Genomic DNA, 20,944 nt, shown 5'->3' with positions numbered 1-20,944 from the left:
CGCCGCCATGACGGCCATGTACAAGAGGAAGTGCCCAGCCGGGATTCCAAACTGATCTTGCACCGCTTGAAAGGCAAGCAGTTCTCCCTCAGCGTACAAATCGCCCACCACTTGGAGCCCCATCTCCTCCCACTCCATAAGGGGGGTCCAATCTCCTCCGTGCGGCAGCGCCGTCAACATGCCCAGAGGTATTTCCGGGGCATATGGATGTTTCACTCCTGCTCGTTTCCGACTTCTATGCCAACACAGTCGCAACGTGTTTTCCTCGAGTGTCAGGTCCCGCACATCGAGCCGCTGGGACATAATAATGTAAGATAGGACGTGTCGCGGGACCCCCCTCCCTCTGTGTGAGTCAGGTCCCCGAAATTCCCTCGCCACGTGTTGCGTGAGGATCTGCAGCTGCGCCGCTAAATCATATAGTTCGAAATCTGGGACCGCCATCCCTCCCTCAAGCTTCAGCCTACGCAGCGTGTATCATCCCAATGACCATCAGAATCTTCCATCCCCACGTGGATAAAAATCCCCAAAACCATCCCATCAACGACCAATCTCCCTCGTCTATATGTACAGACTCGGAGATCTTATGTAGTCTGGAAATGGCCTGGAAAACTGTTGGAGCGTTGTCTGGAATGAAAACGCAGCAGCTCGATTGAATCAATTTACAAACCCCACCTCTATCTGCAAGTATGACATCTAGCGCAACTCTGTTCTGAAGAGTCATAAGGCGATCCGACTGGAGCTCAGCAGTCAAGTTACTAAGGGCACCGGCAGTTTCGACTATGGGGGACTCAACCACTCTCGTCAACTGTCGAATGTTCCTGCTGTTAGCCATAGGTCCCCAGAACGGCAGAAAACCCTTAAAGAAATCTCCCAATTCTTGTCCTGCGGTATCTTCCTTACTGAAGACACCTCTAGCAACTCTCGTCTTGTGGTAATCTGCCGCAGCTGTAAATGTGGGAGGCAACTGGAACGAAACAAAACATGTGCCCGAAAAGTCAGGGGGCAACCATGTGTACGCTTTATCGTAACAGATGAAATAGGTACCCTTAGCTGCTAGGAAAGCTGGGGAAGTGTGAGACGCAAAAACATAAGTCTCAGTGCAGACACTCTTCCCTAACTGAGCTCTCGGATTCTTGCCATTACCTTGCAGACAATAATGATCCTGATGGGGCACTATCCAAATCGGAGGGGATTTCTTCGCTCGCTGGTTAACACTCAGACTAACTACGTATCCAGTAACGTTCCAACCAATGTATGCTTGTGTCTCATCTCTCGGGATAGTCTCATAGGAACTAATTTCTCTAATCTATACCCTTGACCAGAGCACTAATCTTCGGACTATCTTTCATGGAACGTTGGGGGTTGACTCCATGAGCATAAATGAACATCGTTCTATATGCCCAAATAGAACCATTGTAGCTAAAAGGCAAAACCAGGTAAGGAATACCTTTATCGGTAGTATAGGGCAAGAGGCCACAAACCCAACAATTACTCGTGTTCATTACTAGCTGGTGTTGATGCAGGAGCTGAACAAAGGAATTGTTAGCAAATTCCAATCTTCTGACAGTTTCATGTTCGGGCAGAGGGTGAAAAGAATGTGAAGAAACAGTAGGAGGAGGCATAGGTTGCATAGTGGGCATGAACGTCACTTGAAAAGAGAATGACATATATCCAATTAAAAACATCATTAAGCTAAACAACATAAGCAAACACAATATTAAAAAACGTTTTCTGCTCATTCATTTACAGATTTTGCTCTTAAAGCTTATTATTTCAACAGGTCTCTCCATCTCGAAAAACTCCATCCTCTCTAATTGCTGCTCGCGGGGGTAGGGTGTTCTGTGCTAAGGAACACGTCTGTCAGTCCAGGGAAACTCCCTCAGACCAACCAGAACCGTCGACCTAACGTCTTCGGCTTGCACTCCAAAGACTTGACACCGCGACCCTACAGCTGAACCCGGATGGCGGTTCGAAAAACAAAAATCAAAATAGTTCCTCGGAGGAGAGCTAACCTTAAAAATCAGAAGAAAGAAAGAATTTCACTTTATTTGTCCAGTGACTCTCTGTCGCAAATCATAACGCTCTTTGCCAGGCAATGTCTGTTCACGGAATAATAACTCAGGTTCAACAGTGTTCAAATGATTCAACGGAGGCACAGCTTCTTGAAGAAGATCGTCACTTTCTTGCTCAGTGTTCGTTCCAATCAAACGGGCATCGCTAAAAGGCAGAAAACGAGGCACGGTCTCAGTTTCAGAATCAGGAAGTCCTTTCTGGACCCACTGGTCGTACGGCAGAGGCAAAGGGGCTCTCTTACAATGTAGGCCGTGGATCCAGTTCTTTTTACCGTGCACCCGTACTGCAGAACGGGTGGACAACAGAACTAAATACGGGCCGTTCCAGCGGGGCTGCTCGTTCTTGGTCCGCTGGAAATTCTTCACCAGCACCCATGTACCAGGTTCGATGGCGTGTCCTGGATCTTCAAAAGCTTGTGGCAGTGTATCATGAACCTGTTGATGCAAAACACGCAGTTTAGCCGTCAATTCGTACAGGTAGTCAAGCAATACAGGGTGTTCTATCTCACTAAACTTTGTCAGCCGCGGCACTCCCCAAATATTTGCCGGGCAACCAAAAACTACCTACATGGACTCAGACCCATTCGTGAATGCACAGTCATTCTAGTGGACAAAAGAGCTAGTGGCAAGGCATCTGGCCATTGTAAACCAGAGCTCGCTTGAATTTTGGCTAATTTCAGCTTAAGAGTGCCACTATAGCACTCGACTAGGCCAGCTGATTGGGGATGATTTGCAGTGTGGAACTTCTGCTTGATTCCTAATCCATCACATACTCTCTTCATCACTTGACCCACAAATTCACTCCAGATCATTCTCGGCAAACCAAACTTAGGGAAAAATTCCTTAATAAGGACTTTCGCTGTGGACAAGGCAGTGTTATCTTTCAAAGGGTAGGCTTCCACCCATCTAGAAAAAGAGCAAACAACCACTAATACATATTTCAGGTTGGTGCACCTCTCCATGTGGATGAAATCTAGCTGCAAAGCCTCGAACAGATACGTTGGAGGAGCAAAATGACCAGCTGGAGTTGGAGTTCCCTTACCAGGATTGTACATCAAACACACCATACAGTTTTTAACCAGATTCTCTGCACACTTAGGAATACCAGCATTCTGCCACACTGGAGCTAACAACTTGCAAATCCCTTTCACGCTGATATGTGCCAATCCATGAGCCATCGTAACCACTGGAAGTACATACGCATCGGGTAACAACCATCTCTGATGCTCTGACAACTCAACCCAACAACCATTCAAATCCAATTTACACTTGCTTTCTCTCCATTCATTCAACTCTTTCTCTGTAGCTTCAGCTTGGATGGATTTCACACTCTCAATCGTATCTTCACACATACTTCCATCCGGAACACCATCTCGCCGGACCAGCAACATACATTCGACTCATCTCTCGCAGTTTCTTTCGCGACTTCATCTGCAAACGCATTACCACAACCAACATCATTCGTAACTTTCTTATGCACACTGCATTTCACAATCGCGACTTGCAAAGGCAAAGTAAGAGATTCAAGAAGTTCATTCACCAACTGACCATGCTGAATCTTAGTTCCATGCAAAGTCAGGAACCCACGCTCTTTCCACAAACGTCCAAAACTATGAGCCACACCAAACGCGTACTGGCTATCGGTATACACAGTCACTCGCTTTCCTTTCGCCAACACACACGCTCTTGTCAATGCAATAAATTCTGCTGCTTGCGCTGAATTATGTGGGATACGTGCAGCTTCAACAATCGTATGTAAAGTTGTATCAGCATATGCCGCAGTCGTATCACCATTCGGAAGATTAAAGCACGAACCATCAACTCATAAGGTACCATCACACTCTGGAAGAGGAGTATCCCTAATGTCTATCCTCCCTTTCGTTTCTTCCTCTGTCCTAAGGAAGCAATCATGCTGTTCAATAACATCTGTCTCAACTGAAATCGGCAACAACGTAGCTGGATTCAATGTGTTGCATCTCTTTATATGCACATGACTCGCTAACAGTGTCAATTCGTAACCCGACAACCAAGCACTAGTTAAGTGCTGTGTCTTGGTACGATTCAACAAGGTATCCACCGCATGTGGAACCATCACAATCAGTGTATTGTCCATCACTAAGCCAACAGACTGTCGAATCGAGACAGCCGCTGCTGGTGTAGCTCTCAAACAACTCGGCAACGCTCTAGCTACCGGATCCAAAGTCGACGAAAAATAAGCACATGGACGCTGCTTATCGCCAAACTGTTGAGTCAAAACTGACAATGCACATCCCTCTCTCTCGTGGACATACAATGTAAAAGGCTTACTGTAGTCGGGAGTACCCAACACAGGAGCCGAACACAACGCATCACGCAATTCTGAAAAGCTCTTCTGACATTCGTCAGTCCAAGGAATAGGAGTAGGAGTATCCTTAACAGTAAGAGCTATCAAAGGCTTTGCAAGTAATGAAAAATTAGGGATCCACTGTCTACAATACGACGTAATACCCAATAAAGCACGTACTTCTCTCTGTGTCATAGGCACACTCATTTTCGCAATCGCTTGAATTCATTTCTGGGGTCAGTTTCCTTCCCTCCTTCGATAAGAGGTGACCTAAGTAGGTAACTTCTTGTCGACAATATTGCAACTTCGAAAGAGACACCTTATGATGGAAATCAGACAGATGACGTAACAACGACAAAGTAGCCTCTCTACAAATCTGTTCATTGTCGGCAGCAACTAACAGATTGTCAACATACTGAATATGAGCAGCACCATCAGGTAAAACAAGCAGATCAAGTTGCGTTTTCAAAGCCTGACTATAGATCGATGGACTCTCACAATAGCCTTGAGGAGCGCGCTTAAACCGGAAACTTCGGCCTCCTAAAGAGAAGCCAAAGATATCCCTACTCTCCACGGCAATCGGGATGCTGAAGAAAGCATTCTTCAAGTCAATCACCGAAAACCACGTGGCTGTAGCCGGAATCAAAGTCAGTAAAGCGGTGATATCAGACACAACAGGAAATTGCGGAATTCCGATCTTATTCACCTTGCGGAGATCAATCACAAACCTATATACAGGAGGCTGTGAGGAATCAGTTAGTTTCAGAACAGACAAAACAGGACTATTGCGCACATTACCTCTCATTTCCTCAATCACACCTTTCTCAATCAGATGATAGATGATCGCCAAAAGTGCTCTTTCACCATCACTGGAAATTCGATATTGCGGAATACGTCTAGCATTCGCTTTCAACGTCACAACATATGGCGGAATCTCTAAGAGACCCACATCATTAGGACCAGTAGGCCAAAGAGAATCAGGGAGAGAAGACAATTCAGGTGGAAGTCGATCTTTAGATAAATTCATTAGAGAGATCACTCTCTTACCCAAGGAAGGTGTACTCCTGAAGGAGAACAATGTAGCGTCGCATACAATCTTTTCAACAAGTCCAATCCCAACAAGTTCTCACCACAACCTGTCATCAGAATGAGAGGTGCTTCAAATTCACAAGGTCCAATAGAAATAGACAACGGACTAGAAATCGGATTCGTAACCGGGCGCCAGAAAAACCTACTGAAACATTCGTTAAGCCAGACAAAGGTGCGCCAGGGAGTTTAGAGTGCATAATAGAACTCTTTGCAGCACCAGTATCCAAGAGAAAAGGCTCTGACACACCTGATGCAATCACTTCAACATAAGGTCCACTCTGATCTACTGGAACTGAAACAACTCCCTCTCTTTGTCTATGGCTGTCCTAGTAATCATTACCATCCATATTCTCACCTTCAACATAGTAATCGTCTGCATAGTACTGTGCCGTCCTACCAGACGCACCATTCTGCTGATCAAAGCTATTTATAGAATTCTGTGGAGGCAAGGGACGTGCATTCTGAGGAAACACACCACGTCCTCTACCTCTAGGAGCTTGCTGAACACCTCGACCTCTTCAGAAGCACCATTCTCTGATATTGCTGAGGTTGATGATCATCACGCTGATTATTACGGGCGGATAAGCTTGCTGTAGAAGAACTTTAGTCTTCAATTCCTTAGTCTTCCTATCCGCTTTCTCCATCTCATCCTTATTTCTATTCTCGTAGTACTAGGCAGTAGCCAAAATCTGCACTGACGAAGAAACAGCCCAAGCACTCTCAGAATCCTTCAACTTATTACACAATTCGGGAAGCAAATTATGCACAAACTTGTCAACGAACAACCGTTGACCACCTTCTGTACTCATATCCTGACCACTATGGTCGATAAACGTCTCTTCAAATCTAGTGAAAAAGTCGGACACATTTTCGTCTTTCTTCTGCTTACACGCAGACAACTTGTCCCAATTAACACGCATAGCAGGCATCAAAGTCTTCATATAATCAATAATCCTACCAGGGAGATCAGCAATCACGTCCTCTGGTTTAGCACCACCTACTTGTCTATTATCTGCGGCTCTAAGATTATTCCATGTATCACCCAATTCCTGTGCATGATCCGTATGACGAATCAATCCCCCTATAGGCTGTGGAACAACATTCCCAAACAACATGTCTATATCGGCTAGATTCATAATACATGAATCTGCAGTCTGTGATAATTCCTTATAGTACCCTGCAGGATTTTTACGTGGATTAGGCAAAGTCTGCTTAAGGGCTAAAACTTCAGCACGCTTCTATGGAACATGTACCCAGACACGCTGAAAATGTGGCTGAACAGGTGGAACAGCTTGTGCATCACCAGGTCTCCAACTGGGGGAACCTCTCGCATCGGATATTATCGCGCCTGTCTCCTAACTGAAGAATCAGGCTCAAACAATCGCTGAGAAGGAGATTCACTCCTAAATGGCAACAACGTCGCAACTGCTTTCTCAACCTCAAGACCCACAAGAGTCCCTTTCGCAAACTCAGACCGTATACGGTACAACTCAGGCGGAGCTTGTCCTAAATTACCATTTTCCCATTCTTCACGAAGGAAAGAACACATCATATCGAAAACATATCTCTGTTTCTGTGCTTCCCATTGTCGGAAAACATCCATAACACACTCGAGATCATAGTGCGAAGGATACGTAACCCATTTACGCGCTAAGTGATCTAACACTGTCCGTATATCAGGACCAGGCAATTGTCTACGCAATTGCTTACGCTCTGCAACAGGAGACATACCCAATGAACCAAGAAGAGGAGAAAAGAGACCAGCAACATTATTGGTCATTCTCTGTCGAACAGAAGGAGAAGTTGACAAAAAAACGGAGACAAAGCAGAATGAGAAGAAACAAAAGTAGGAACAGTAACAGGAGGAGTAAACAATACAGACGTAGGAGTAGCAGACGAAGGAGGTAGCAAAGGCGGCGGCCCTTGAGAAGGCTGCGCCAAAGGAATAGGAGCCAATGGAAAAGGAGCTGGCTGTTGAGGAATCACAGGTGGCAAAACAACCGGAGGTTGCGCAACTACAACGGGCGGAGATGCTGTAGCACTCTGCAGATAAGGGGGTGGCGAACTCAATAAATGCGACATTAAAGGATCTTTTTCAAGATCTTTCTTTTTTTCTTGCTGTTGAGTTGGCAAAGCTGGATAGCATTTGTCTACCGCTAATTTATGTTGCCTAAGCATCTGTTTTCTTTCTTGTTCTTCTTCGTTATCCCTAAACTGTATAGCCGCTTGCACCATTGACATACCTCGTTCTCTTTTATTTCGCTTCGCTAACTTAATTTCTTTCTGTTTGGCTTCCTTTCGTCATACGCGGAAAGAGTCAAACATCGCCGGCCGGACTTTCTTCTTGAACAGTTTAACTTCGAGATTATCTAAAATCTCTGTTTCAAAGCTACCATAACGGGGCCACTGTAGGACACCGTCTTTCCTGGTATATTTGATCCATACTTCATTATACGCGATAGGGCCCACTCCATGTTTTACGTAGAGCTCATAGGTCGGAGTTCCAATCGGAGGAACCGGACACGAGTCCTCCAATCGGGAATCCCTAGTACAACCACAACAAATATCTTTCCAAGTCTGCTAAGACCAGGCATCTTCGCTCACTAGTCTAGCTTCAAACTTCAAGGGAATATCAAAAACGATAGTCTCGTGAATACACGAGTCCCTCCGCTTTGGGGCCTGCAGGTACCAAATCAAAGAATCCCGAAGGGATACCAAAACAAAACTAAGGACTGGGAGACGCTCCACTCATACTTAACTGAAATGTCGATGGCGTCACCAGAAGACCCGTCTATTGTCTCGCTCTACAAATCGTCTAATGGCTCCAAGACAGGGCGACAGTCAGGGCAGCAGTCCTTTGTAGCCGTCGGAAAGCGGGGAACCTCGCAGCAAAGACTTTCGGACCACAACGACATACAGCGGTCGATGAAGTGGCAGGCCTTCCTCCAGAATTTTCACACGAAGCTCCTCACGATCTTCAGGCTTGGACCGGTACCGCTGAAGTCGCCCCACGTGGGCGCCAACTGAAGAACCGGGTTTTAGAACCCAGCGGCGCCAGGGAAAACGCCCAATGTCTTCGAGTTCCCCTGCCTTGGCAAACAGAGATACTGGACACTTCTTGGTGACGTCAAAGACCAAATTTATTGGCTGCAACCAGGAACAGATGTCTACGAAGCACAACACGGGTGGTTCGCTAGAGACTGCACAAATTCATAGAGCGGAGCATCGTCTTTTATGCTAAAATCACATTCCTGGCTAGCATCGATTACATACAAACTGACCAATCGGAAGATGACATTTCAAACATATCGCATGACAACAATCCCACTTTCCGTTGTCCATCCCACCAGAAATGACCAAGCAAAATCCAACATTCCTGCTCGAACAGGCTGGACGGACCCATCATAAAAAGACCTCAACCCAAATCAGTAATTAAGCCATAAAGGAAGGAACAGAAGCAGATGACAAGCAAGATAAAAGGGTGTGTGCATGTACCATAAACTCAGCAATATCCTGCTCTTTGATCTCTATCTGACCAGCTGCCTAACAAGGAACTGGCTCAACGAGGTCAGCCTTGGGCAAGGGTTTCAGTTTGTTCAGGTCACTCAGAAGTCAGCTAAGGTGTACGTGTCCCAAAGACTCGTTCGGCCGTAGTCATCGGCCTATGTGAGGGCAACCACACAAAATGGCTGCCGTACACAAAATGGACCCCAAAGGTTTGAACGGAATCCCTGAATACGTAGTGTTCTCATTGATTGATTATTACGAAAACACTCGTACATACCGCACTCGTCATTTGCGGTCCGCTGACACCAAAATCGTCTAGATCCGACGACCTTTATCGAACGGGTTCAGAATCACGGAACCTCAGGCAGAGCGGAGAGCCGCAGCAGCCTCTCCTGGCAGCCTCACTCTGATGCTGTGCTGTGCAACTGCCAAAACCTGGACCGGCCCGGCCTGGCTTGGCAAACACTGCGAATTCAGAAAGCCAAGCACTCAGAAGTCAGAAGGAATGAGGTCAAGCGACCACACCCGCGGTCGACGTTCAGGAACGCGGCTCCTGCCACGTTGGAAATGACTCGCGGCTTCTGCCACGGGAGTCAAATGTTTTGTTGTTCCTGCCACGTTGGAAAGTAACTTGCGGCTTCTGCCGCGATAGACAAATGTTCTGCGGCTCCTGCCGCGTTGGAAGGTAACTCGTGGCTTCTGCCATGTCAGGCAAATGTTTTGCCCCTCTTATTAGGAGGATTTTGCGGCTCCTGGGAGAGACACTCACAGCTCCTGCCGCACACGAGTGATCCATTGGATCTGGATTACAGTAATTACAGGTGATATTTTTAACTGGACATGCTCTAACATTTTTACCTTGAGGAGGGTTCCCACAACGGAAACACATATTAGATGAGGATGATTCCATTAAGAATCTCTGAAATTGTTCGATATAATTTGCCAGATTAAACAACATTTACTGACTGTAAAGGTTTCTCCTCTAGTTCTTTGACTGAAATTTGAGAAATTTGAATATTCTTTGCTGTTTTGATAGCTTCATCCAGGTATGGGTTTCCCATGGATAAGAGTTTTTGACGGATCTTTACACTGGCTTACAAGCTGTTCTCTAATCACCTTTTCTATGAAATTTGTGAAATGACACAAAAAAGTCTGCGAAGAGCTGTGATGTAGGTGTGCACATCTTCATCTGTTTTCTGTTTGCGTTTAAAAAACGTATGCCTGAGAATGATTAAACTGGATTGTTTATAAAATTTAATTTGGAGTTTTTTAACCGCGACTTGATACTCATCAAACACTTCACCTTCATCCAACACCAATTCAGGCAAAAGTTTGAATTTCGATCTCCACTCAGACCCTAGAGAGTGCAATACATATTTTTTTCTTTCTGCTCTTAACCTGGAGGCTCCAATTGCTCTTAAATAGGTCTCAAATGCATCAAACCAAACAGACCTCCAGACCGGTGGATCTCCAGGAGAGTCCTGAAATGATGGAGGAGGAGCAACTGACTTTATAGTAAACAAAAGAGATTAAATGTTGCTAGGCTAATTGTTGCAAGCTTCAGTGTCGTCAGACAAGCAGTAGAAATTAAGCAGAATACATTGGAAATAAGAAAACATTACAAATGAGCAGGGTTATCACTGTTCAGTAACAGCAGACCAATTAACAATGTAAATAATTGAAATGAATTACAGCAAACTTTAGTGCCGACAGACAAGCAGCTGATATACATAGGGGTACTTTTTGCTATGATTATGCACTTGACGTAGCAAGCAAAATGACAGTTTCTACTTGCAGTGGATACAAATTAGTGTGCGTGGTGCTGTATTCAAGATACGCAGTATCATTTGTCACAATAACAAGCAGAAGATGCAAGTAAGTGTGCTTATCACATTGTTTGGCTATATTCTAGACTTGCTACAGAGTGCAATAAATTTGGCAGACACAGTAATCTGGATGAGATTAACCTTCAACTTCATCCAACAGGGTGGCAGATAGAACCCCAAAATGGCAGCACAGGCGAGAGGTTAGATTACCAGTTACACAGTTTGCCTAGAAACAATGCATGGTAACAACAGATGGTGTTCTACTGAGGAAACCTTGAAATGTTTCAACACTGGTATGCACTGAAGCGGTAAAAAACATTCCCAAAATTGCAGGCGCAAAGTAATCCAATTGGTATTTAAGTCATTATATTCCCTGCACATGCGCAGTCAAAATCCAGCACATGATTCACTCTAAGGCTCTGTGGAGTAACGTTTTCAGGTAACTAGGACATCGCTAAATATCTCCCTAGAGAATGCACTCAGCAATCACCAGACAACAGTACCTATGCTCAGAGTGCTGCCCGGCCACGACATAAATGGAGAAATTGATTAGCACCTCAGCGCAGGGCACATCAATCCAGTTTGAAGAGACTTCCAAGGAGCATATACTTAAGCAGTAAGCAGCTGTACACTGCGTTGACCTGGATATACGATGTACAGTATGGGGAAGCATGGTGAACAAAGCAGCCTGTGGGCTTGTGAGGCAACTCCAGTGATCGCCAATAAATTTGTAATAACAACTACAGACTTGGTAAGTGATTTCACCAAAAAGGTTTTATTCTTAACAAAGATGTGGAGCTGCCCTGGAAGTACACGCAGGTACTCTCTGCTTCCCCCAAGTCCAAACACCCTCAACATGCAAATTCAAATCACAACATTCTCAGGTAAAAACTTGGCAAGGCAGAACATTCCACTCCAGGTGCTACAGAAACTAGATAAGATACGACTCATTATCTAATTTGTCACGATCAATGGCTTTCTCACTTTCAACGCGATGATTTACTGATGGTGCTCTTCAGTTAATGAATGTCTGAAAACCTTTATTGTATAACATATCATATATTTATTCTCTTTTTCATAACGTGTTGGAATAAGATGTTTATGTAATTTGGTATATATTTCATGGATGGATTGAGATTTTGTTATATTTATATATGAAATTGTCTTTAAATATGAAATGCTAATAAAAAATTATAACACAAAAAAAGATACGACTCATTGTTGCCGCTGTCTTTCATAATCTGATAGAAAGCGCCTCTGCAGGAGCAGGAGCGGTGTTGACCTCAGAATAGATGAGATTCTGAGTCAATGTGCCCCTGACAGAATCAAAATTACCAGGGAAACAAGCAGCATAATTAATTCAACAAACCGTTTTGAGACAGAGTTTAAATTAGAAACCATGAAGGTGTATTAAAGATCGCCAACAGCATTACAGAAGGCAACATTTAATTAATTAGTCAAGAAAAAGAATTTGCATCAGCCTCAAATACAGCAGTAAATATAACAACAATATTTTAATTTCTAAGCATGAAATGGATTGATGTGGGCCTACTCTCCAGAGTTGGGGCAAGCCAGACATTGCTAACATCTTCAATGGAGCCTTTTATATAACAAAATACACAGCAAAAGTCAGCATAAAGGTATCAAATTGTTTAGCAGGTTTGACAGATTAGAATACAGAAAATAATCTACTGCAGCATCATCTAATACCATCCTAACATCATCTCCTAAATGAATAATAAGATAACTCCTTTTGACCTAATGTCAACGGATGTGAGAGCACATACCTATTTACACTCAAAACAATGCCAAACTCATGTAAAGAATAGGCTTGAAGTAACAGGCAGGAAACAATAGTTACATTTCTACAGAAGAAGCCTTCTATATTCACTAAGAACAACAACTAAGGGGCAGATTTACAGTGAAAGTGACTCAGTGCATTCCACAAGCCATTTGGCTATGCTGCACTGAGTCACTTTCAGAGCACAGAAATGCAACATATTTACAACAATATGTTGCATCTCTGTGCTTCCCCCTGTGCTGGCGCACAAACTGCAGCCATGTGCCGGCACAGGCACCCTTGCACCATGGTGAAAGGATGCCTGCGTCGTGGGGAGATTGTTTTGTGCAGGAAGGGGCACCTTTCTGCACAAAAACAATTGCTACAGACATTTTCCCCTTTCAATGCGTGTTGTAGAATGCAGCACGCATCGAAAGAGGAAAAAACAAGGAGAAATTAACTTCTCCGTTGCGCCTCCCTGCGCCTCCCCTGGGGAGGCATATCATTCAGACGCATTCCAGATTTACAAATCCTCGTAAATCTGGAAATGTGTCTTGTTTCATGGGTGTTGCGTGGGAACACCCACAGCAACACCCATGGAGCGTCCCTTTCACGCAAAGTGATGCGTATAAAGGGGCCATATTTACAAGGACAGGAAAAGCCACGCAGAGTGGCTTTTCCTGTCCTTGTACATATGGAGCAGTAAGATACGCCACCAGTACGTCACAAAAACTGACGTACCGGTGGTGCAGGGGGCTTGTAAATCTGCCCCCAAGTATTTTATTTTTGTACCGCCTGCTACGTACGTAGACAGAGTGAGACAAAAAATGAACATGTAGAAACAGAAGATGGAGTTGACCTTGCTTAGGCCTTATCTGGCATATGTTAAGAAAACAGTTATGTAAAAAGTAGCTTTGTTGTTTTTGGTGTAAAGCAGTCATGTCATTCAGTAAACCTTATTTGTTAATTAGAAATACATTTATCAACCCCCACAATGATGACAAATCAGTCATTACAAAACCTGTTACTCTAGTAACAGAGCTGTCTCCATCATCATCAGCTTCATGCATCTTGATTCTTCGAAAATATTTATATCATCATAAATAAGAGCCTTAATGTTCCCCAGCTCAATTTCATCAGCTCTCTTCCTCTGTCTTGCAGACATTGCTTATACTTTATCTTCCCACCCACAATTTAAACCCCTTTTACACAAATTGCTTCAAAGGATCAATGCAAGAGAATGAAACCAATTAGACATAAAAGAATAATGATAAGTGGCATTAAAACCTTCCCAAGAACTATCCCACCTATATTATCAAACCAACAACCTTTGCAAATACCTTTCCAATGTCACCAAACCATGCATCAAATGATTCTCACAACCCATGCTCTTCAATAGCCTTTGGTGCACACAAAATATTAATTATATTAGCAATGTAATCACTAAAAGGCTTATTATTGTCTGGAGTGATGGTGCAACATTGTTGACTCCACCCTCATTCACATGCAAAATACCTAAAGCAAGACAGTTTTTCATGATCCAACACATGCAGCTATTAGTTCGAGTTAATGCGCCAGCAGTGTTAGAAGCCAAACAACCCACTGATGTAGACAACTTTCTAATTTTCACAACATTAAGTGCCACACCAACAAACGTATCACAGCACCAAGCACATCTAACACAACTTGTCTGACTCCATGTTTCAATTTCTGGAGATTCCCCTTATCCCTTTCATTTATTCCTTCCAGATGCTATACACAAGGAATGACTAAGGAAATATAGCTGTGTCCTACCCAATTATGCGTGAGGTTAAAATAGGCAGTTTTACCAATCCATAACTTTATTTCGGTCTCATGGACCATAAAAGGACCTATTCATGACATTTCTCCCAAGGGAGTGTACACAAAACAAACCACAAATAGGACATAACCATACAATTAATTCATATAGAAGAAAATATGCTAAAACTTGTCAAAATAAAAAGCTATACAATTTGGCACATTGGCGATAAAGTGCACTTCAGAATCTTCCAAGAAATGGGCCTAGGCAATTCATATCTCAATCCTCCCAAATCAAGCAGCCTGGGAGTCACTGGGACAGAAACATGTATAGCACAGTGCAATCAGAGGCTTAAAAACGTGTTTCATTAAAAGAAATGTTATCATTAAACTGATAACAAGCATTTGCAAGCCAATTGGTCTCGCATTTGCGAGTGTTTGAGCTATTGGCATGGTTAACGACAATGCTTTTAGCTGCAAGTGGTGCGTACACACAGACTTTGTACATATAGTCCTTGCTTACGAGATGCAAGACTGGCAGTAAAAGAGGCGCAGTTACTGCCAGTGTTGCTTCTCGTAAGCCATGACTGTAAGTATAAAGTGTATGTTTATGCACCGCTTGCGGGTTTTAAAAATACATAAATAAAAGGCATTGGTATTTACAAAGCAAATAGCTGAAGCGCTCACCAATGTGAGACCTATTGCATTGCAAATGCTTGTTTTCATGTTATGTTATGTTATGTTATGTTAACATTATTTCTACAGCGCACAGCTGCCCCAGCAAAGGGGCGTCCTGGCGATTAGACAGATACTACAACATAACACGCAGGAAGAGAGAAAAAAAAGGAGGAACGACTACCCAAGTACAGGAAACAAAAAAGTTTTAATAGCACGCCTGAAGGCGGACAGATTATTCAAAGCTCGAATGTGCACTGGGAGTGAGTGCCACAACCCCGTGGCAAGCACTCGGTAGGAGCGGCCACCCATTCTGCTGAGTTTAAAACGGGGACAGACCGCAAGATGAAGAGCCTCCGATCTCAAGGATCTCGAAGGAATGTAGGGGATGAGCAGGTTGGCAAGTGCAGGCGGCGAGGAGAGCTTCATGGTTTTAAAGGCCAGACAGAGCGATTTAAACTTAATCCTTTGTCTGACCGACAGCCAGTGAAGGGCAGAAATAGTGCTGGAAACAGAGCAATGCCTGGGAAGACCAACAATGGCCCGCGCCGCAGAATTCTGTACCCTTGGTAGCCCAGATGCCTCAGCCTGGTTTACCCCCAACATCAGCGCACTTCCGTAGTCCAGCCGAGATAAAACCGAGGCTTGGACCACGAGCTGCCGGGTGGAAGGGTCAAAGAACTTGAGGACCGGCCTTAAGCCTCGCAGGATACCATAGCAGGTGGCAGCAACCTTCTTCGTATGACCCATGAAGGTGAGCGCCGGATCCAGCCAGACCCCTAAGTTCTTTACTTCGGAAGCTGGGATGGGAGTGATGCCCAATTCTGGAGGCCACCACTGGTCTCCCCAGAGCTCAGCATGTTTCCCCAAGACTTCAGTTTTTTTGGCATTCAATTGTAAGCAATTAGTTCTTAACCAATCTGCTACTGTCACAAGTCCTGCTCGGAATCTGGGGGCATCCACTTCAGGGTCTCCACTCAGTGTCACCGCCAGCTGCGTATCGTCTGCATATGAAGTCATCGTCAAACCCCACTGTTTGACGATTGCAGCTAGCGGTTTCACATAAAGGTTGAACAAGGTAGGGCTCAACGAGGAGCCCTGTGGGACCCCCAGATCCAAAGGATGAAGGGTGGACTGGCAGGGTGGTATAGCCACCTTAAAGGTTCGATCAGAGAGGAAAGATCGGAACCACTGAAGGGCGGTCCCTGCTACTCCAGCTTCCTCCAGGCGCTGAATCAACACATGGTGGGACACAGTATCGAATGCAGCGCTCAGATCTAATAGCAGGAGCGCCGCCGTACGTCCGGAGTCGAGCACCAGACGTAGATGCTCGATCAAATAGAGCAGAGCGGTCTCGGTGCTGTGTCCCGGCCGGAAGCCATTTTTTTTTTTTTTTTGGTGTAAAACTTTTATTGATATTCATCATCCACGTTACAACAGTACAATTACACAGTAATCAGTACAGGAGATAAGAACAGAATGTCACGTACTTCTACACAGCTATTCAGCCGACAACCCTCCGGTCCGGCAGCACAGGATGAGGATGATGTGGTAGACCACCAGGATGTAAATATCGGAGTCATGAAGTTTTACTTTTAAAGTTCATTTTTGTTTTTGTTCCATTTATGAAAAATAAAAACCAAACCAAACATAGTGGCTCAATAATAGTGTATAGACATGAAGCAATATAGAACATAAGATGCTAGTAGAACACGCCGAACCCCGACCCCAGGCCTACCCCCTTCACCCCCCAGCATAGCACGAGCAGAATTTCCATCTATAAAAGTACATTTCTAGTCCTACCCCGCAGTGACCCACAGGTTAATCAATCATTCCCTCCTCATCTTCTGAATCCTCGTCTTCATCCTCCTGCAGCGGGTCACACAGGTCCCCCCTGTACCTATTCCAAGCCTCCCATACCCTGTTCCACTTCTTTGGGTTCGCTCTGAGTTTGTAGACAGTTCTTTCAGTTATCATCAATTTGTCCATGTTTTTACACCATAGCGCCAAAGTAGGTAGCTCCGCCACCCCCCATCTCTGCGCCACATCACGCTTCGCCATCATTGTTCCAATTGTAACCCATTGCTGTTGTCTGAGGTTAAGATCAGTGCCCTCCCATATGTTCAGGAGACAAAGGCGCGGCTCGGGTGTGAGGGAGGTATCAAGGGCCTGTGAGATCGTACGCATGACCTGCTGCCAGTATCTGGCGATGAGAGGGCAGCCCCATAGTGTGTGCAATAATGTGCCATCCTCCCCACATTCCCGAAGACAACGAGGGGAGTCAGCCCTGTGCATTTTGTGTAGGGTGGTCCTCGTATAGTACGTTCTGTGTAGTATTTTTAACTGTATGAGCCGGAACCTAGCCGAAACCCCAGCCTCTCTCGGGGACGCCATAGCAGCATTCCAATCCGTCTCATCCATAGCACCCAACTCATCCTCCCATTTTTCTCGCAGTTTCTGCAGGGGGGCTGGGAGAGTATTTTGCAATTTACGATACGTGAGCGAGGTGGCCCTTGTTTGCATGAAGTCCGTGAGGAGCCGGTCTTCTAGGGGCGAGGATTCCGGGACTGTAGTTCCCGGTTCCAACACCGCCAGGAGAGCGTGTCTGATTTGGATATATCTGTATGTTTCTGTGGGGCCCAGGGCATATTGTTGTTGAAGTTGCTCGAATGGGACCACCCCTGTGGACGTCCAGAGATCTCCCACCGTAGAGATGCCTATATTATCCCACTGGGTGAACCCTTTACTGGTCCTCAGGCAGCCCAGTTTTTTGGTATCCCAAAGCGGGGTAAGCTTCGTGATGATTCCCTTCCACTGTAGCTTGGTGAGTGCCCTGTACCATAAGGTGACTGTGTGCTTAGTGGGGCCAATCAGGTCCTTAAGGAGACATGGGTTATAGAGGGGGGCCAGGAGACTTTGTGTTCCCAGTTGGGCCCTGTCCGCCATGTATGCCGGGTCAGTGTGTGATGCATGGATCCACTGGTTGAGTACCTTGAGTTGGGATGCCCAGTAATAAAGCTGCACATTCGGTAGTGCAATTCCACCATCGTACCAACCGCGGTTAAGTTTGAGGTGAGCTATTCTCGGGGGACGCTCACCCCAAAGCAGAGTGGTGACAACTGCGGTGATTTTCTGCAAGTAGGAGGGCGGGATCACAGCTGGCGTATTTTCAAAGAAGGAGAGGAGGCGCGGGAGCGCCATCATTTTAAACAGTGCGGAGCGGCCTAAGAGTGTGAGTGGCAGGTACGACCAGTGTTTCACGTCTGCCTTCAGACGGAGGAGGGGGGGGCGCCAGATTCCGGTCGGTAAAGACAGCTGTATCGCTAGTGACATGGATGCCCAAATATTTGAAGGAGACATCGATCACCACCAACGGACAGTGTTCAGGGAGGACTGGCCGAGGGCCCTTCAGAACACAAAGGACCGATTTCGTCCAGTTGATTGCGTAGCCGGAGGCCGCACCGTGTTTGTCGCAGAGTGCCAATACAATCGGAACACTCAGTTCAGGGGCTGACACGTAAACCAACATATCATCCGCATACAATGATATTCTATCTTCCCAGGTCTCCGTCCATCTGATGCCCTTCAACAGTGGTGTCGTTCTGAGAATGATCGCGAGGGGTTCAAGGACCAACGCGAACAGCAACGGGGATAAGGGGCAGCCCTGGCGAGTCCCACGCGCTAAAGAGATCGCTCGGGAGATATGGCCATTGGCCGCCACGTGGGCTATCGGGCCTGTGTAGAGTAGTCGGATCCATGATAAAAACTTCGGTCCGAAGCCCATCCGATGCAGAACTGCGAACAGGTACTGCCACTCTACCATATCGAAGGCCATCCTGGCGTCCAGCGACAAGATGGCCGCCGGTTCTGTCAGGGAGTGCGCTCGTGCCAATGCGCCGTGCACTCTACGGAGATTTAATGCCGTGCTCCTGTGCGGCATAAAGCCGGACTGGTCTGGGTGGATCAGCTGGGATAGGTGTGGGGTCAATCTACTAGCAATCACCTTCGCTAGGATCTTCGCCTCTGCATTGATGAGCGAGATCGGGCGATAGGATGTACAACACTCTGGAGGTTTATCAGGTTTTGGGATAGCTACTATCGTTGCCAAGCGCTGGTCCAAGGGTAGCGTTCCGGTCTCACGGCAGTTCTCAAACATGACCAACAATGGTGGGCTTAGTGTGTCTGACATCGTCTGGAACCACTCGATTGGTATCCCATTGGGGCCCAGCGCTCTGCCCGTGTGTAGTGCGCCTATCGCCGTACGGAGTTCCTCTACCGTGAGGTCCGCCTCTAACTCAGTTTGCGCCTCCGGCGTTAACACCTCCACTTCTACATCTTGAAGTGCCAGTTCCGCCCTGTCCGCCGTGACCACCACCTCTGGGGTGTACACCCCTTGGAAGTGGTCTGCCAGGAGGTCAACGATCTTAGGAGGGTGCGTGTGATACGTCCCCATTTGGTCCCGTAACTGCAGAATGTGCCTGCCTCCGTCCCGCTTTTTGTCCAACCAGGCCAGCAATTTGTTGGCTTTGTCGCCCACATCATATACTCGGCATGCTGTTGATTCTATACGCTCTAACACCCTTCGGCGGAGAAGATCGTCATGCTTCTGCTGGCAGAGAGTCAGCGCGTGTCGAGTGGTCTCTGACGGTGTGGTCATATGAGTCACATTAGCCTGTTCCAACTGCAGTTCCAGTTCCACCAGTTCTAGTTTTTGTTTGCGTTTATGATTGGTTATGGTCGCAATGGCCTGGCCCCTTAGTACCGTCTTGTATGCTTCCCAGAGAATCGTCGGTGAGGACACCGACCCGGAGTTCTCCTGGAAATAGTGTTTAGTGGCAGTTTTGAGGGATTTTCGGATCGGGGGAATTTTGAGATAACCAGGATAAATGGGATAGAGACGTTTGCGGGCTGTGGCCGAACAGGACAGTGTAGCGATCAAGGGGGAATGGTCTGAAATACCTTGTGGCGCAATCTGTACTTTGTCAAAAGTGAGTTTGCCGCCCCCCAGTGTGAGAAAATAGTCTATGCGTGACAGGCAAGCACGGGTGGAGGAATAGTACGAATAATGGCGATCAGTAGGGTGAAGTTGTCTCCAAATGTCTACCAGACCCTGTGCCTCCAGGAAGTCCCTGAATTTCGTTGGGCCAGTAGGGAGGGAGCGAGCCGGGAACCTGTCCATATCATTATCAGCCAATGCATTGAAGTCTCCGCCCACTAACAGATCCCCTTCCGGGAGTTCCAGAAGAAATTTGCCCAAGTCCGGAAGTGCAGATGAATGTAGCGCTGGTGGGATGTACACAGACACCACGTTAATGGGCACGCCCTCCCATTGCCCACATACCGCCGCGAAGCGGCCATGTTTGTCCGCTTTCGTGGAGTGATGTATGAATCGTGACGCCCTCTTCACCCAGACACCCGTCCCCCGGGACCCCGAAGTAAAGTCTGAGTGTATTAACATGCGGTATCCTCTCCTATCCAGGGCTTTGGTGGCCACCCCCACTAAGTGTGTCTCCTGGAGGAGGGCGATATCACAGTTCAGTCTTTTAATACATTGTAAGACCAGCCCTCTCTTCACTTTATCTCCTAACCCCCGAACATTCCAGGACGCTACCCGCAGTGGTGGTACCGCCCCCACCCCAGTGTCATGCGTTACTACAGCAGGTTGTGGGGGATTCGCCATATTGTGATCAAGCGTGCAATTGGGTGTCCTAGAGGGTGGGACGGAGCCATATCAAGTAGGGAATTCCCCAACCCCGTGCAACTAAGCGTGTGTTTGCGCCGATTCAGTGTTCGAGGATCGGAGGCAATATACCCGGTGTCAGGAATACGGTCATATGTGACCACTAGCATTTTCAAAATGAGAAGTAGAGCCGAACAGTTCAAACCAATCAAC

General features: G+C 46.2%; 1 protein-coding gene across 1 annotated transcript in view; it reads left to right on the top strand.

Moving 5' to 3' along the window:
* LOC147712075 (guanylate cyclase 2G-like) overlaps nt 1-20,944 on the top strand; it is a 427,466-nt gene that overhangs the window by 95,869 nt on the left and 310,653 nt on the right. Inside the window, exon 7 of the mRNA XM_086919591.1 lies at nt 10,621-10,633. Within this exon, the coding sequence (XP_086775717.1) occupies nt 10,621-10,633 (13 nt within the window). The remainder of the gene's footprint in view (nt 1-10,620; nt 10,634-20,944) is intronic.

Source organism: Lissotriton vulgaris, chromosome 5, assembly GCF_964263255.1.
Source record: "Lissotriton vulgaris chromosome 5, aLisVul1.2, whole genome shotgun sequence".
Taxonomy (NCBI): Eukaryota; Metazoa; Chordata; class Amphibia; order Caudata; family Salamandridae; genus Lissotriton; species Lissotriton vulgaris.
This window is presented reverse-complemented; position numbering and strand designations above follow the sequence as displayed.